Source organism: Neoarius graeffei, chromosome 21, assembly GCF_027579695.1.
Source record: "Neoarius graeffei isolate fNeoGra1 chromosome 21, fNeoGra1.pri, whole genome shotgun sequence".
Taxonomy (NCBI): domain Eukaryota; kingdom Metazoa; phylum Chordata; class Actinopteri; order Siluriformes; family Ariidae; genus Neoarius; species Neoarius graeffei.
Window position 1 is genome coordinate 35,706,672 of NC_083589.1, and position 12,290 is coordinate 35,718,961.

Here is a 12,290-nt window from a genome sequence, read left to right on the forward strand (position 1 = left end):
ATTGAGCGTAGGTGTGAATGTGAGTGTGAATGGTTGTCTGTGTCTATGTGTCAGCCCTGTGATGACCTGGCGACTTGTCCAGGGTGTACCCCGCCTTTCACCCGTAGTCAGCTGGGATAGGCTCCAGCTTGCCTGCGACCCTGTAGAAGGAGATAATGAGATGAGATAATCAGAATGAGCGGCTGAGTCTCAAATGCCTCCATGATCCCTACAAAGGGGATGAAAAAACAATGGTTTTTGCGCCCTCAGATTCAATCAGTGGCCTATTGTGACCGAGCAGACCGGAAGGCGTGGCCTGATGACGGTTAACTCTGGTGAAGACACGCCCACTGGGTAAATTGACTGACTCGGCTCGAGCGCGGTTTGAGGCTCAGTCCGAGCTCGCGCTGTGCTGAGGACCGGAAGCCGCCGGGTTGAATATGAGTGATTATTTATTTGTTATAAAACTATAAAAACAACCCGAATCATGAAAAGGAGCAGCAGCAGTATGGCGGAATAAGAGAAGCACCTCCACCTCCTCCGCTGTTGCTGTAGTTACCTGTTTAATCCGGTAAAGAGGAAGACGCGCGCGCTGTTGGATCATGACGAGCGGGCAGGATGAAAGTTGTGTCCGAGTGGCTTTAAGGTAGGCCTGCAGTCCCAAATGTCCCCGCTGATGCGGATTTAAGCACCGCCTCGTCGCCATGTACCTGTTATTCGGCCGGAAAGCCCAGTCTGGAGGCGCTTCAGCTCGGGCTGCGTCCTCAACCGCCTTTTATTCGGACCGTCGTGCACTACAAAGGGTGGAGACGAGCTTTATTGTCTCCTGTATAGGCAGTGGGAGCCATGGAGATCCAGCCTCAGGCTTTGTTGTATAGTCAGTTTGTTCTTGGGATCTTTTTTTTTTTAATCTAAATTTTGCTTTATATTGTACAGTGTGTCTTTTTCTTGATGTATGTCTGATAATTTGCTGCTGTAACGAAACAATTTCCCAGCTTGGGATCAGTAAAATCTATATCTATCTATTTTATGCAGGTTATGTTGACAAAGGAGTTCCATCATCATCATCATCATCATCTTCTGGCTGCTCCTGATTAGGGGTCGCCACAGCAGATCTTTCGTCTCCGTTGCTCCGTGTCTTCCACATCCTTCCCTACCACTTTCATGTCCTGTCTCATCACATCCATGTATCTCCTCTTTGGCCTTCATTTTCATGTGCCTCGAGATGTTACGCATCTCTTCTCAGGACGTGCCCATACCATATCGGTCTCATTTAAGCATTAACCCTACACTGTGATTTTGGGGTTTTTTTTTCCTTCCCTGCAATGTATATTGCTATTTAGATGGAGAGTATATGCAGAATTTCAGGATATTTGCTCAGCCAAGTAGATCAGAATGTAGACACTGGCAAAACAATCTTCTTCTTTTGGCTGCTCCTGATTAGGGGTCGCCACAGCGGATCTTTCGGTTCCATGTCTTCCACATCCTTCTCTACCACTTTCATGTCCTGTCTCATCACATCCATGCAACTCCTCTTTGGCCTTCCTCGTTTTCATTCGCCTTGAGATGTTCTGCATCTCTTCTCAGGACGTGCCCATACCATCTCGGTCTCATTTAAGCATTAACCCTACACTGTGATTTTTGTTTTTTCTGCAATGTATATTGCTATTTAGGTGGAGAGTATATGCAAAATTTCAGGATATTTGCTCAGCCAAGTAGATCAGAATGTAGACACTGGCAAAACAATCTTCTTCTTTTGGCTGCTCCTGATTAGGGGTCACCACAGCGGATCTTTCGGCTCCGTGTCTTCCACATCCTTCTCTACCACTTTCATGTCCTGTCTCATCACATCCATGTATCTCCTCTTTGGCCTTCATTTTCATGTGCCTCGAGATGTTCTGCATCTCTTCTCAGGATGTGCCCATACCATCTCGGTCTCATTTAAGCATTAACCCTACACTTTGTGATTTTTGTTTTTTTTTTCCTTCCCTGCAATGTATATTGCTATTTAGGTGGAGAGTATATGCAAAATTTCAGGATATTTGCTCAGCCAAGTAGATCAGGATGTAGACACTGGCAAAACAATCTTCTTCTTTTGGCTGCTCCTGATTAGGGGTCGCCACAGCAGATCTTTCGTCTCCGTTGCTCCTTGTCTTCCACATCCTTGTCTACCACTTTCATGTCCTGTCTCATCACATCCATGTATCTCCTCTTTGGCTTTCCTCGTTTTCATGCGCCTCGAGATGTTCTGCATCTCTTCTCAGGACGTGCCCATACCATCTCGGTCTCATTTAAGCATTAACCCTACACTGTGATTTTGGGGTTTTTTTTTCCTTCCCTGCAATGTATATTGCTATTTAGGTGGAGAGTATATGCAGAATTTCAGGATATTTGCTCAGCCAAGTAGATCAGAATGTAGACACTAGCAAAACAATCATCATCTTCTTCTGGCTGCTCCTGATTAGGGGTCGCCACAGCGGATCTTTCGGCTCGGTGTCTTCCACATCCTTGTCTACCACTTTCATGTCCTGTCTCACCACATCCATGTATCTCCGCTTTGGCCTTCCTCGTTTTCATGCGCCTCGAGATGTTCTGCATCTCTTCTCAGGACGTGCCCATACCATCTCAGTCTCATTTAAGCATTAACCCTACACTGTGGTTTTTTTTTTTTCTTTTCTGCAATGTATATTGCTATTTAGGTGGAGAGTATATGTAAAATTTGAGGATATTTGCTCAGCCAAGTAGATCAGAATGTAGACACTGGCAAAACGGTCTTCTGGCTGCTCCTGATTAGGGGTCACCACAGCAGATCTTTAGTCTCCGTTGCTCCGTGTCTTCCACATCCTTGTCTACCACTTTCATGTCCTGTCTCACTACATCCATGTATCTCCTCTTTGGTCTTCCTCGTTTTCATGCGCCTCGAGATGTTCTGCATCTCTTCTCAGGACGTGCCCATACCATCTCGGTCTCATTTAAGCATTAAAGTGCACATCACGGGTAAATTCAGGAGCAAGATCAATGTAATTCTCCTATTTTATATTAAACTTTGGTCAAATATCAGTCAGATTTTGCATTTTGTGCAGTTTTTTTTACTTTGCACAATACCAGAAAAATTCAGTTGAAGTCAAGCCATTTGAGGCGAATTGGTCCACCTCTGAAAAAACTTGCCATTTGGATTTCCTGGCAAACATTGATTTTGGTGACGTTGCGTGCGGGACGCCTCCCTCTGAGTCCTACGTCAGTGCTGGTTTGTTTATGAGAAAACGACCTGGTGGTTTTCTGCAAATTTCTTCAAAGTTATCGTGTAATTATTAAAATGGTTAACAGATGTATCGTAGGAGGGTGTAGCAACACCAGTCATGATGGGATTAATACTCATCGTTTCCCAAAAGACCGGACAATGAGAGAGAAATGGGAGCGCTTGGTCTACACAGGCTGCGCACTGAAACCATGCAAAGCTCGCGCAGCCTGCTGGCGCTTCCGCAGGTGACGTCACGAATCTGGCTCCAGACTCCCTTGGGATTTTTCCAGACGCGTTTTGTTATTTTTTTCAGCTGTAGACAGATGGCCTTGTGCAAAATTACCCTTCTGGATGAGTGTGTAAAGGGACACACTTTCATATTAAAAAACAAACAAAATTGGTCCAGTATATGCACTTTAACCCTACACTATGTGATATTTTTTCCCCTGCAATGTATATTGCTATTTAGGTAGAGAGTATGTGCAAAATTTCAGGATATTTGCTCAGCCAAGTAGATCAGAATGTAGACACTGGCAAAACAATCTTCTTTTGGCTGCTCCTGATTAGGGGTCACCACAGCGGATCTTTCGTCTCCGTTGCTCCCTGTCTTCTGCGTCCTTCTCTACCACTTTCATGTCCTCTCTCACCACATTCATGCATCTCTTTGGCTTTCCTCATTTTCGTCTGACTGGCAGCTCCATCCTCAACATTCTCCTTCCAACATGCTCTGCATCTCTTCTCAGGATGTGCCCATACCATCTCAGTCTCATCTCTCTTAGCTTCATTCCCAAGCTCTCCACATGTGAAAACGCACAGCACACAAGGCTCGAGCCACATTCACTGAAAATCCACCACCCATCATTTTGTGTCCCACTTGTAGACGTAGTTTCATGGCCTGGCTCGGACTCGTCGGTCACCTCCGGACACACAGACAATCCAACACCTGCCAACTGAAGTCATGGTCATCTTCGACACCGAAGGACGAACAACAACATTCTGTCCAACCTTGTCACTTCCATCGCAAACCTTAACATCCACCATCTCCAACTTTGCCTCCTGTCTCTTCGTTAAGGGTACAGTCTCCAATCCACATGTTAGATTTAGCACAGTTTTACGCCAGATGCCTTTCCTGACGCAACCCTCTCAAGTACCTTGATCATCATCTTTTGTCTGCTCCCGATTAGGGCTCACCACAGCAGATCTTTCGTCTCCATTGCTCCCTGTCTTCCGCATTCTTCTCTATCACTTTCATGTCCTCTCTCACCACATCCATGTATCTCCTCTTTGGCTTTCCTCATTTTCGTTTGCCTGGCAGCTCCATCCTCAGTCTCCTTCCCACATGCTCTGCATCTCTTCTCAGGATGTGCCCATACCATCTCAGTCTCATCTCTTTTTAGCTTAATTCCCAAGCTGTCTACCTGTGCTGTCCCTCTGATGTGATTGTTCCTTATCCTGTCCAACCTTGTCACTCCTATCGCAAACCTTAACATCCTCCAGCCACTGGGGGTGCATAAACATACTCTTGGCGCCGGTCCCAAGCCCGGATAAATTGGAGAGGGTTACATCAGGAACGGCATCCGGCGTAAAACTGTGCCAAATCAAACATGTGGATTGAAAAGAGAAATACCATACCGGATCGGTCGGGGCCCGGGTTAACAATGGCCGCCTCCGGTACTGTTGGTCAACAGGGTGCTAGTGGAAAGTATGCTACTGTTGTGCCAAAGGAATGCCTTGATGCATTTGATTATCAGTCCCCCAGGATTTTGCGGGCATTTTTTGTGATTGTTGCGGGCTAAAATGTCTGATGTTGCGGGGGGTTTTCCAAAAAATTGCGATGAAAGTTGCGGTGGTTTTTAGGTTTTTGTTGCGATTACATTGTGGGAGGAAGTGAAAGTTGCAAGAAATTGTTGCGATTTTCTCTTTTTGTGATTAAAATTGAGTGATATGTTAAATATTAAGTTATTACTGAAAAACTATTGATTAAAAAAACAAAGACACTGAGAAATGGTCCTATAAACAACTTTACCAATATAAAAGATTACCAGGACTACAAAAATGCAGAAAAATAGGCTTTACTCATCCAAATGCACCTGTTGGTTCAAAAGTTAAAGTGCATAGAACCTCACAGCACAACATGAAGTTACCTTAAAATATAATATAAATGCCTCAGCTTTCATGTAAGAAAAAAAACTATTAATACTAGTACTGTGTGCAGGCAGTCTCTCCTGAAGACTAAATTAAACAATAATTATAAACTAATAAAATAAATGGCTCAGGCTTCATAGAAGAAAAACAACAATTTGAACAGAATCTCACAGTATGATGCTGAAGCTGCCTAAACAATGGAAAATAAAATACCATTTTGGCAAAAATGTTGGCATCCATTAATTTCTTGTATTAAGTAAAAAAATCATGTAAAGTGCGCACAGTCCGTCACTGTAAACATAACACACTTTCAGTAACAGAATTTAAGCCTACATAAACACTGACTCGCACATGCTGCTTCTCTTGAACGTAGACACGGAAGTAAGCAGTGTTGCCAGATACTGCTGACGTTTTCCAGCCCAAAATATGTTCATACCTGCCAAAATACACTTGAAATCCCCCAACTGGGCGAGAAACCGCCCAATCTGGCAACACTGGAAGTAAGGTGGAAGGTAGTTTGTCGACGTCACCTCAAGACGACGCCAACGATTGGTCAAATTTGCGGGAAAGTTGCGGTGATTGGATATAATTGCAACACCGCACTGAATTTGCGGGGATTGGTTGAATTTGTATTGAAGTTGCAAATCGCAACATCGCGAAAGCCTGGAGGGTCTGGATTATTTCCAGTTTGCATTGTTTTGCCAGTGTATCCAGCCACTGAGGGTGCATAAGCATACTCTTGGTGCCGGTTGCAAGCCCGGATAAATTGGAGAAGGTTGCGTCAGGAAGGGCATCCGGCGTAAAACCGTGCCAAATCTAACATGCGGATTGGAGACCGTACCCTTAATGAAGAGACAGAAGGCAAAGTTGGAGGTGGCAGAGTTGAGGATGTTAAGGTTTGCGATGGGAGTGACAAGGTCGGACAGAACGTTGCTGTTCGTCCTTCGGTGTCGAAGATGACCGTGACTTCAGTTGGCAGGTGTTGGATTGTCTTTGTGTGTCCGGAGGTGACTGATGAGTCCGAGCCAGGCCATGAAACTACATCCACAAGTGGGACACAAAATGATGGGTGGTGGATTTTCAGTGAATGTGGCTCGAGCCATGCGTGCTGTGCGTTTTCACATGTGGAGAGCTTGAGAATGAAGCTAAGAGAGATGAGACTGAGATGGTATGGGCACATCCTGAGAAGAGATGCAGAGCATGTTGGAAGGAGAATGTTGAGGATGGAGCTGCCAGGCACACGAAAATGAGGAAAGCCAAAGAGGAGATACATGGATGTGGTGAGAGAGGACATGAAAATGGTAGAGAAGAATGCGGAAGACAGGAAGCAACGGAGATGAAAGATCCGCTGTGGTGACCCTTAATCGAGAGCAGCCAGAAGAAGAAGATTGTTTTGCCAGTGTCTACATCCTGATCTACTTGGCTGAGCAAATATCCTGAAATTTTGCATATACTCTCCACCTAAATAGCAATATACATTGCAGAAAAAAAAATCATAGTGTAGGGTTAATGCTTAAATATCATTTAGTGCTGGTATTTAAACTTGTAATCTAACCATAATTACTGAGCTCCTATGCACATGAGACTGAAGGAAAGATGAAGATTTGAGTCACATAAATTACGGCTTGCGCTGTAATTACTGTTTTGCAGGCATTGTGGTCTTTGGTGTATTGTATCTTGGATTTAGTCCGTGTTAGAAATGTAGCCAGTGGATTAAATGTAGTGAAAAGCATTTGCTATTTGGAGAGCCATGTTTGGGTCAAGAGCTCTGAGGATAAGTACAGTCCTTAACTGCTCCTGAAGAGTTCAATAACAGTTAATGTTTTAGCTCCTGTAAACAAAAGAGCAAGCGGTTCTTTTTCCATTCACCATTTTAGTGAGCTCAGTTGTTCTTAACGAGAAATCCGATATAGAAATGGTGAAGATGGTAAACATTGGACTCCTAGGTTTGATATGGCATACAGTGGTGCTTGAAAGTTTGTGAACACTTTAGGATTTTCTATATTTCTGCATAAATATGACCTAAAACAACATCAGATTTTCACACAAGTCTGAAAAGTAGATTCCAAGTCTATAAAAATAGATGTGAACCTTTGCTTTCAGTATCTGGTGTGGCCCCCTTGTGCAGCAATAAGCGCGATTAAACGTTTGCGGTAACTGTTGATCAGTCCTGCACACTGGCTTGGAGGAATTTTAGCCCATTCCTCCGTACAGAACAGCTTCAACTCTGGGATGTTGGTGGGTTTCCTCACATGAACTGCTCGCTTCAGGTCCTTCCACAACATTTCGATTGGATTAAGGTCAGGACTTTGACTTGGCCATTCCAAAACATTAACTTTATTCTTCTTTAACCATTCTTTGGTAGAACAACTTGTGTGCTTAGGGTCGTTGTCTTGCTGGATGACCCACCTTCTCCTGAGATTCAGTTCATGGACAGATGTCCTGACATTTTTCCTTTAGAATTTGAAGGTATAATTCAGAATTCAGGGGCGGCACGATGGTGTAGTGGTTAGCGCTGTCGCCTCACAGCAAGAAGGTCCTGGGTTCAAGCCCCGGGGCCGACGAGGGCCTTTCTGTGTGGAGTTTGCATGTTCTCCCCGTGTCCGCGTGGGTTTCCTCCGGGTGCTCCGGTTTCCCCCACAGTCCAAAGACATGCAGGTTAGGTTAACTGGTGACTCTAAATTGACCGTAGGTGTGAATGGTTGTCTGTGTCTATGTATCAGCCCTGTGATGACCTGGCGACTTGTCCAGGGTGTACCCCGCCTTTCGCCCGTAGTCAGCTGGGATAGGCTCCAGCTTGCCTGCGACCCTGTAGAAGGATAAAGCGGCTAGAGATAATGAGATGAGATAATGAGATGAGATGAGAATTCAGAATTCATTGTTCTATCAATGATGGCAAGCCGTCCTGACCCAGATGCAGCAAAACAGGCCCAAACCATGATACTACCACCACCATGTTTCACAGATGTGATAAGGTTCTTATGCTGGAATGCAATGTTTTCCTTTCTCCAAACATAACGCTTCTCATTTAAACCAAAAAGTTTTATTTTGGTCTCATCTGTCCACAAAACATTTTTCCAATGGCCTTCTGGCTTGTCCATGTGATCTTTAGTAAACTGCAGACGAGCAGCAATGCTCTTTTTTAGAAAGCAGTGGCTTTCTCCTTGCAACCCTGCCATGCACACCATTGTTGTTCAATATTCTCCTGATGGTGGACTCGTGAACATTAACCAATGTGAGACAGGCCTTCAGTTGCTTAGAAGTTACTTTGGGGTCCTTTGTGACCTCGCCGACTATTACACACCTTGCTCTTGGAGTGACCTTTGTTGGACGACCACTCCTGGGGAGGGTAACAATGGTCTTGAATTTCCTCCATTTGTACACAATCTGTCTGACTGTGGATTGGTGGAGTCCAAACTCTCTAGAGATGGTTTTGTAACCTTTTCCAGCCTGATGAGCATCAACAACGCTTTTTCTGGGATCCTCAGAAATCTCCTTTGTTTGTGCCATGACAAACGTGTGTTGTGAAGATCAGACTTTGATAGATCCCCGTTCTTTAAATACAGCCCCGATTCCAAAAAAGTTGGGACAAAGTACAAATTGTAAATAAAAACGGAATGCAATGATGTGGAAGTTTCAAAATTCCATATTTTATTCAGAATAGAACATAGATGACGTATCAAATGTTTAAACTGAGAAACTATCATTTAAAGAGAAAAATTAGGTGATTTTTAAATTTCATGACGACACATCACAAAGTTGGGACAAGGCCATGTTTACCACTGTGAGACATCCCCTTTTCTCTTTACAACAGTCTGTAAACGTCTGGGGACTGAGGAGACAAGTTGCTCAAGTTTGGGGATAGGAATGTTAACCCATTCTTGTCTAATGTAGGATTCTAGTTGCTCAACTGTCTTGGGTCTTTTTTTTTTTTTTGTCGTATCTTCCGTTTTATGATGCACCAAATGTTTTCTATGGGGGAAAGATCTGGACTGCAGGCTGGCCAGTTCAGTACCCGGACCCTTCTTCTACGCAGCCATGATGCTGTAATTGATGCAGTATGTGGTTTGGCATTGTCATGTTGGAAAATGCAAGGTCTTCCCTGAAAGAGACGTCGTCTGGATGGGAGCATATGTTGCTCTAGAACCTGGATATACCTTTCAGCATTGATGGTGTTTTTCCAGATGTGTAAGCTGCCCATGCCACACGCACTAATGCAACCCCATACCATCAGAGATGCAGGCTTCTGAACTGAGCGCTGATAACAACTCGGGTCGTCCTTCTCCTCTTTAGTCCGAATGACATGGCGTCCCTGATTTCCACAAAGAACTTCAAATTTTGATTCGTCTGACCACAGAACAGTTTTCCACTTTGCCACAGTCCATTTTAAATGAGCCTTGGCCCAGAGAAGACGTCTGCACTTCTGGATCATGTTTAGATACGGCTTCTTCTTTGAACTATAGAGTTTCTGCTGGCAACGGCGGACGGCACGGTGAATTGTGTTCACAGATAATGTTCTCTGGAAATATTCCTGAGCCCATTTTGTGATTTCCAATACAGCAGCATGCCTGTATGTGATGCAGTGCCGTCTAAGGGCCCGAAGATCACGGGCACCCAGTATGGTTTTCCGGCCTTGACCCTTACACACAGAGATTCTTCCAGATTCTCTGAATCTTTTGATGATATTATGCACTGTAGATGATATGTTCAAACTCCTTGCAATTTTACACTGTCGAACTCCTTTCTGATATTGCTCCACTATTTGTCGGCGCAGAATTAGGGGGATTGGTGATCCTCTTCCCATCTTTACTTCTGAGAGCCGCTGCCACTCCAAGATGCTCTTTTTACACCCAGTCATGTTAATGACCTATTGCCAATTGACTTAATGAGTTGGAATTTGGTCCTCCAGCTGTTCCTTTTTTGTACCTTTAACTTTTCCAGCCTCTTATTGCCCCTGTCCCAACTTTTGAGATGTGTTGCTGTCATGAAATTTCAAATGAGCAAATAGTTGGCATGAAATTTCAAAATGTCTCACTTTCGACATTTGATATGTTGTCTATGTTCTATTGTGAATACAATATCAGTTTTTGAGATTTGTAAATTATTGCATTCTGTTTTTATTTACAATTTGTACTTTGTCCCAACTTTTTTGGAATCGGGGTTGTAAAACAGGGTGCCCACTCACATCTGACACTAATTTCACCTTCAAATTAACTGCTAATCCGAGAGGTTCACATACTTTTGCCACTCACATATGTAATATTGGATCATTTTCCTCAATAAAAAAATGACCAAGTATAATATTTTTGTCTCATTTGTTTAACTGGTTTCTCTTTATCTACTTTTAGGACTTGTGTGAAAATCTGATTGTTTTAGGTCCTATTATTTATGCAGGAATATAGAAAATTCTAAAGGGTTCACAAACTTTCAAGCACCACTGTAGTTGTGTTGAGTAATAGAGACTTGGTTCAGCCAGTTAGTAATTTATGAGCTGGTATTAACGTGAAGTTTAAAGCTTAAAAACGTCATCGGCGTGTACAGATGAGGAGGTGAGAGAACTGGACAGACTAAAGGAATAAAGCGCTGCTGCATCACTCATTTTATTAAGCAAGGACTAATGCTGCTTTCAGCTCAAGGTTGCAACTTTTAATTCTCAACGTATAACCAGGAAAAGCCAAAAAAAACCCTGAAATTCCTGCTCCAACTTGGTTTTCTGTTCTTCTCAGTTCCAAGGTTCTGACCAGTTTATAGAGTGACATCAAATCAACATGGCTGCTCATAGCATCAGAAGTAAATGAAGTAGTGCTTCTTATGTTTAAATGAGTTCTACTGTATAACTGTCTGTCTCCACAAGTATTTGCTTTAGGTCAGTCAACATATAGAAATATTCACTTGTTAAATCTATGATAATGACTGTGCAGTTTGCTATTTGAGGAGGTAAATGTACAACACCCCTCACAGATCGCTGGCTAGCTTGTTGCTAAAATAATGCATCAAGATGGATTTTTTTTTTCCAGGATATTTTAATTTACGCACACCAATTATAATAATCTCAGTGAGTTTTAAAATAGGACTTGTTACCAGACTGTGCCTGAATATGACCATACAGCCATGGACTAGTGCGTTTTACTGGGAAATACACCACTTGTATTTTTCATCCAAGCTACATCTGGGACATGGAGAACCAAAACCATGAAATAAATCTCTATTTTTTTTCGCGGTCCGGTTTCCATCAAATCCTGCGCTCTGATTGGCTGGCAAGCGGGTCCGTATCGTAGGATACGGACCCCGGTTACGGACCTCTGGCGACTCGCTCGTTCACAACAACAAACGTAGCATTTTTTGTCAACATTTATCTTTTTTTAATAAGTTTTATTTATAAGATTATCAAAAATCTTATCAATTTTTGCCAGCATTTCTCAGCATAATAGCATTAATTTTACAGCATGGATAGTGATAACGACAGTCTTCACAGCGAAAGCGAGTTTTACTACCCTGAGGAAGAAGAAATAAAATAAAACATTTCAGGAGAAAGCTAAAAACCTGTAACTGTTGCTAACGCCGAGCAAAAACATGGCTGAATCCTGCATGACTCCTATTTGTATAAATAGGGGGCTACATAGGCGGCAAAATGTAGTTGTTGTTTTTTTTTTTTTCCTGCCATGGAAGCGCACTTGTATACCGAGGAGGAAGCAATTTGCATTACAGCCGTGAATGAGGATTCAAAATGGCGGCTCGGCTCGGTTTTCCCTTTCAGGCGCTCTCGTTTTCTGTTAGAATTTAAAATAAATATATTATTTACCAGCTTAAGGTCGGTCCGTATGGTGAAATACCGTGACCTCGGCCTTAAACACCGATCTCGGCCCAGAGGGCCTCGGTCAGTACTTTCAAGACCTCGGTCACGGTATTTCACGATGCGGACCTA

General features: G+C 43.3%; 1 protein-coding gene across 3 annotated transcripts in view; it reads left to right on the top strand.

The window, feature by feature from the left end:
• Positions 1-356: 356 nt before the first annotated feature.
• LOC132869707 (kinesin-like protein KIF21A) overlaps positions 357-12,290 on the top strand; it is a 157,054-nt gene continuing 145,120 nt past the window's right edge. For all 3 annotated transcript variants that reach the window (XM_060903041.1, XM_060903042.1, XM_060903043.1), the window contains exon 1: positions 357-625. In XM_060903041.1, the coding sequence (XP_060759024.1) occupies positions 582-625 (44 nt within the window). In that variant the 5' untranslated portion in view covers positions 357-581. The remainder of the gene's footprint in view (positions 626-12,290) is intronic.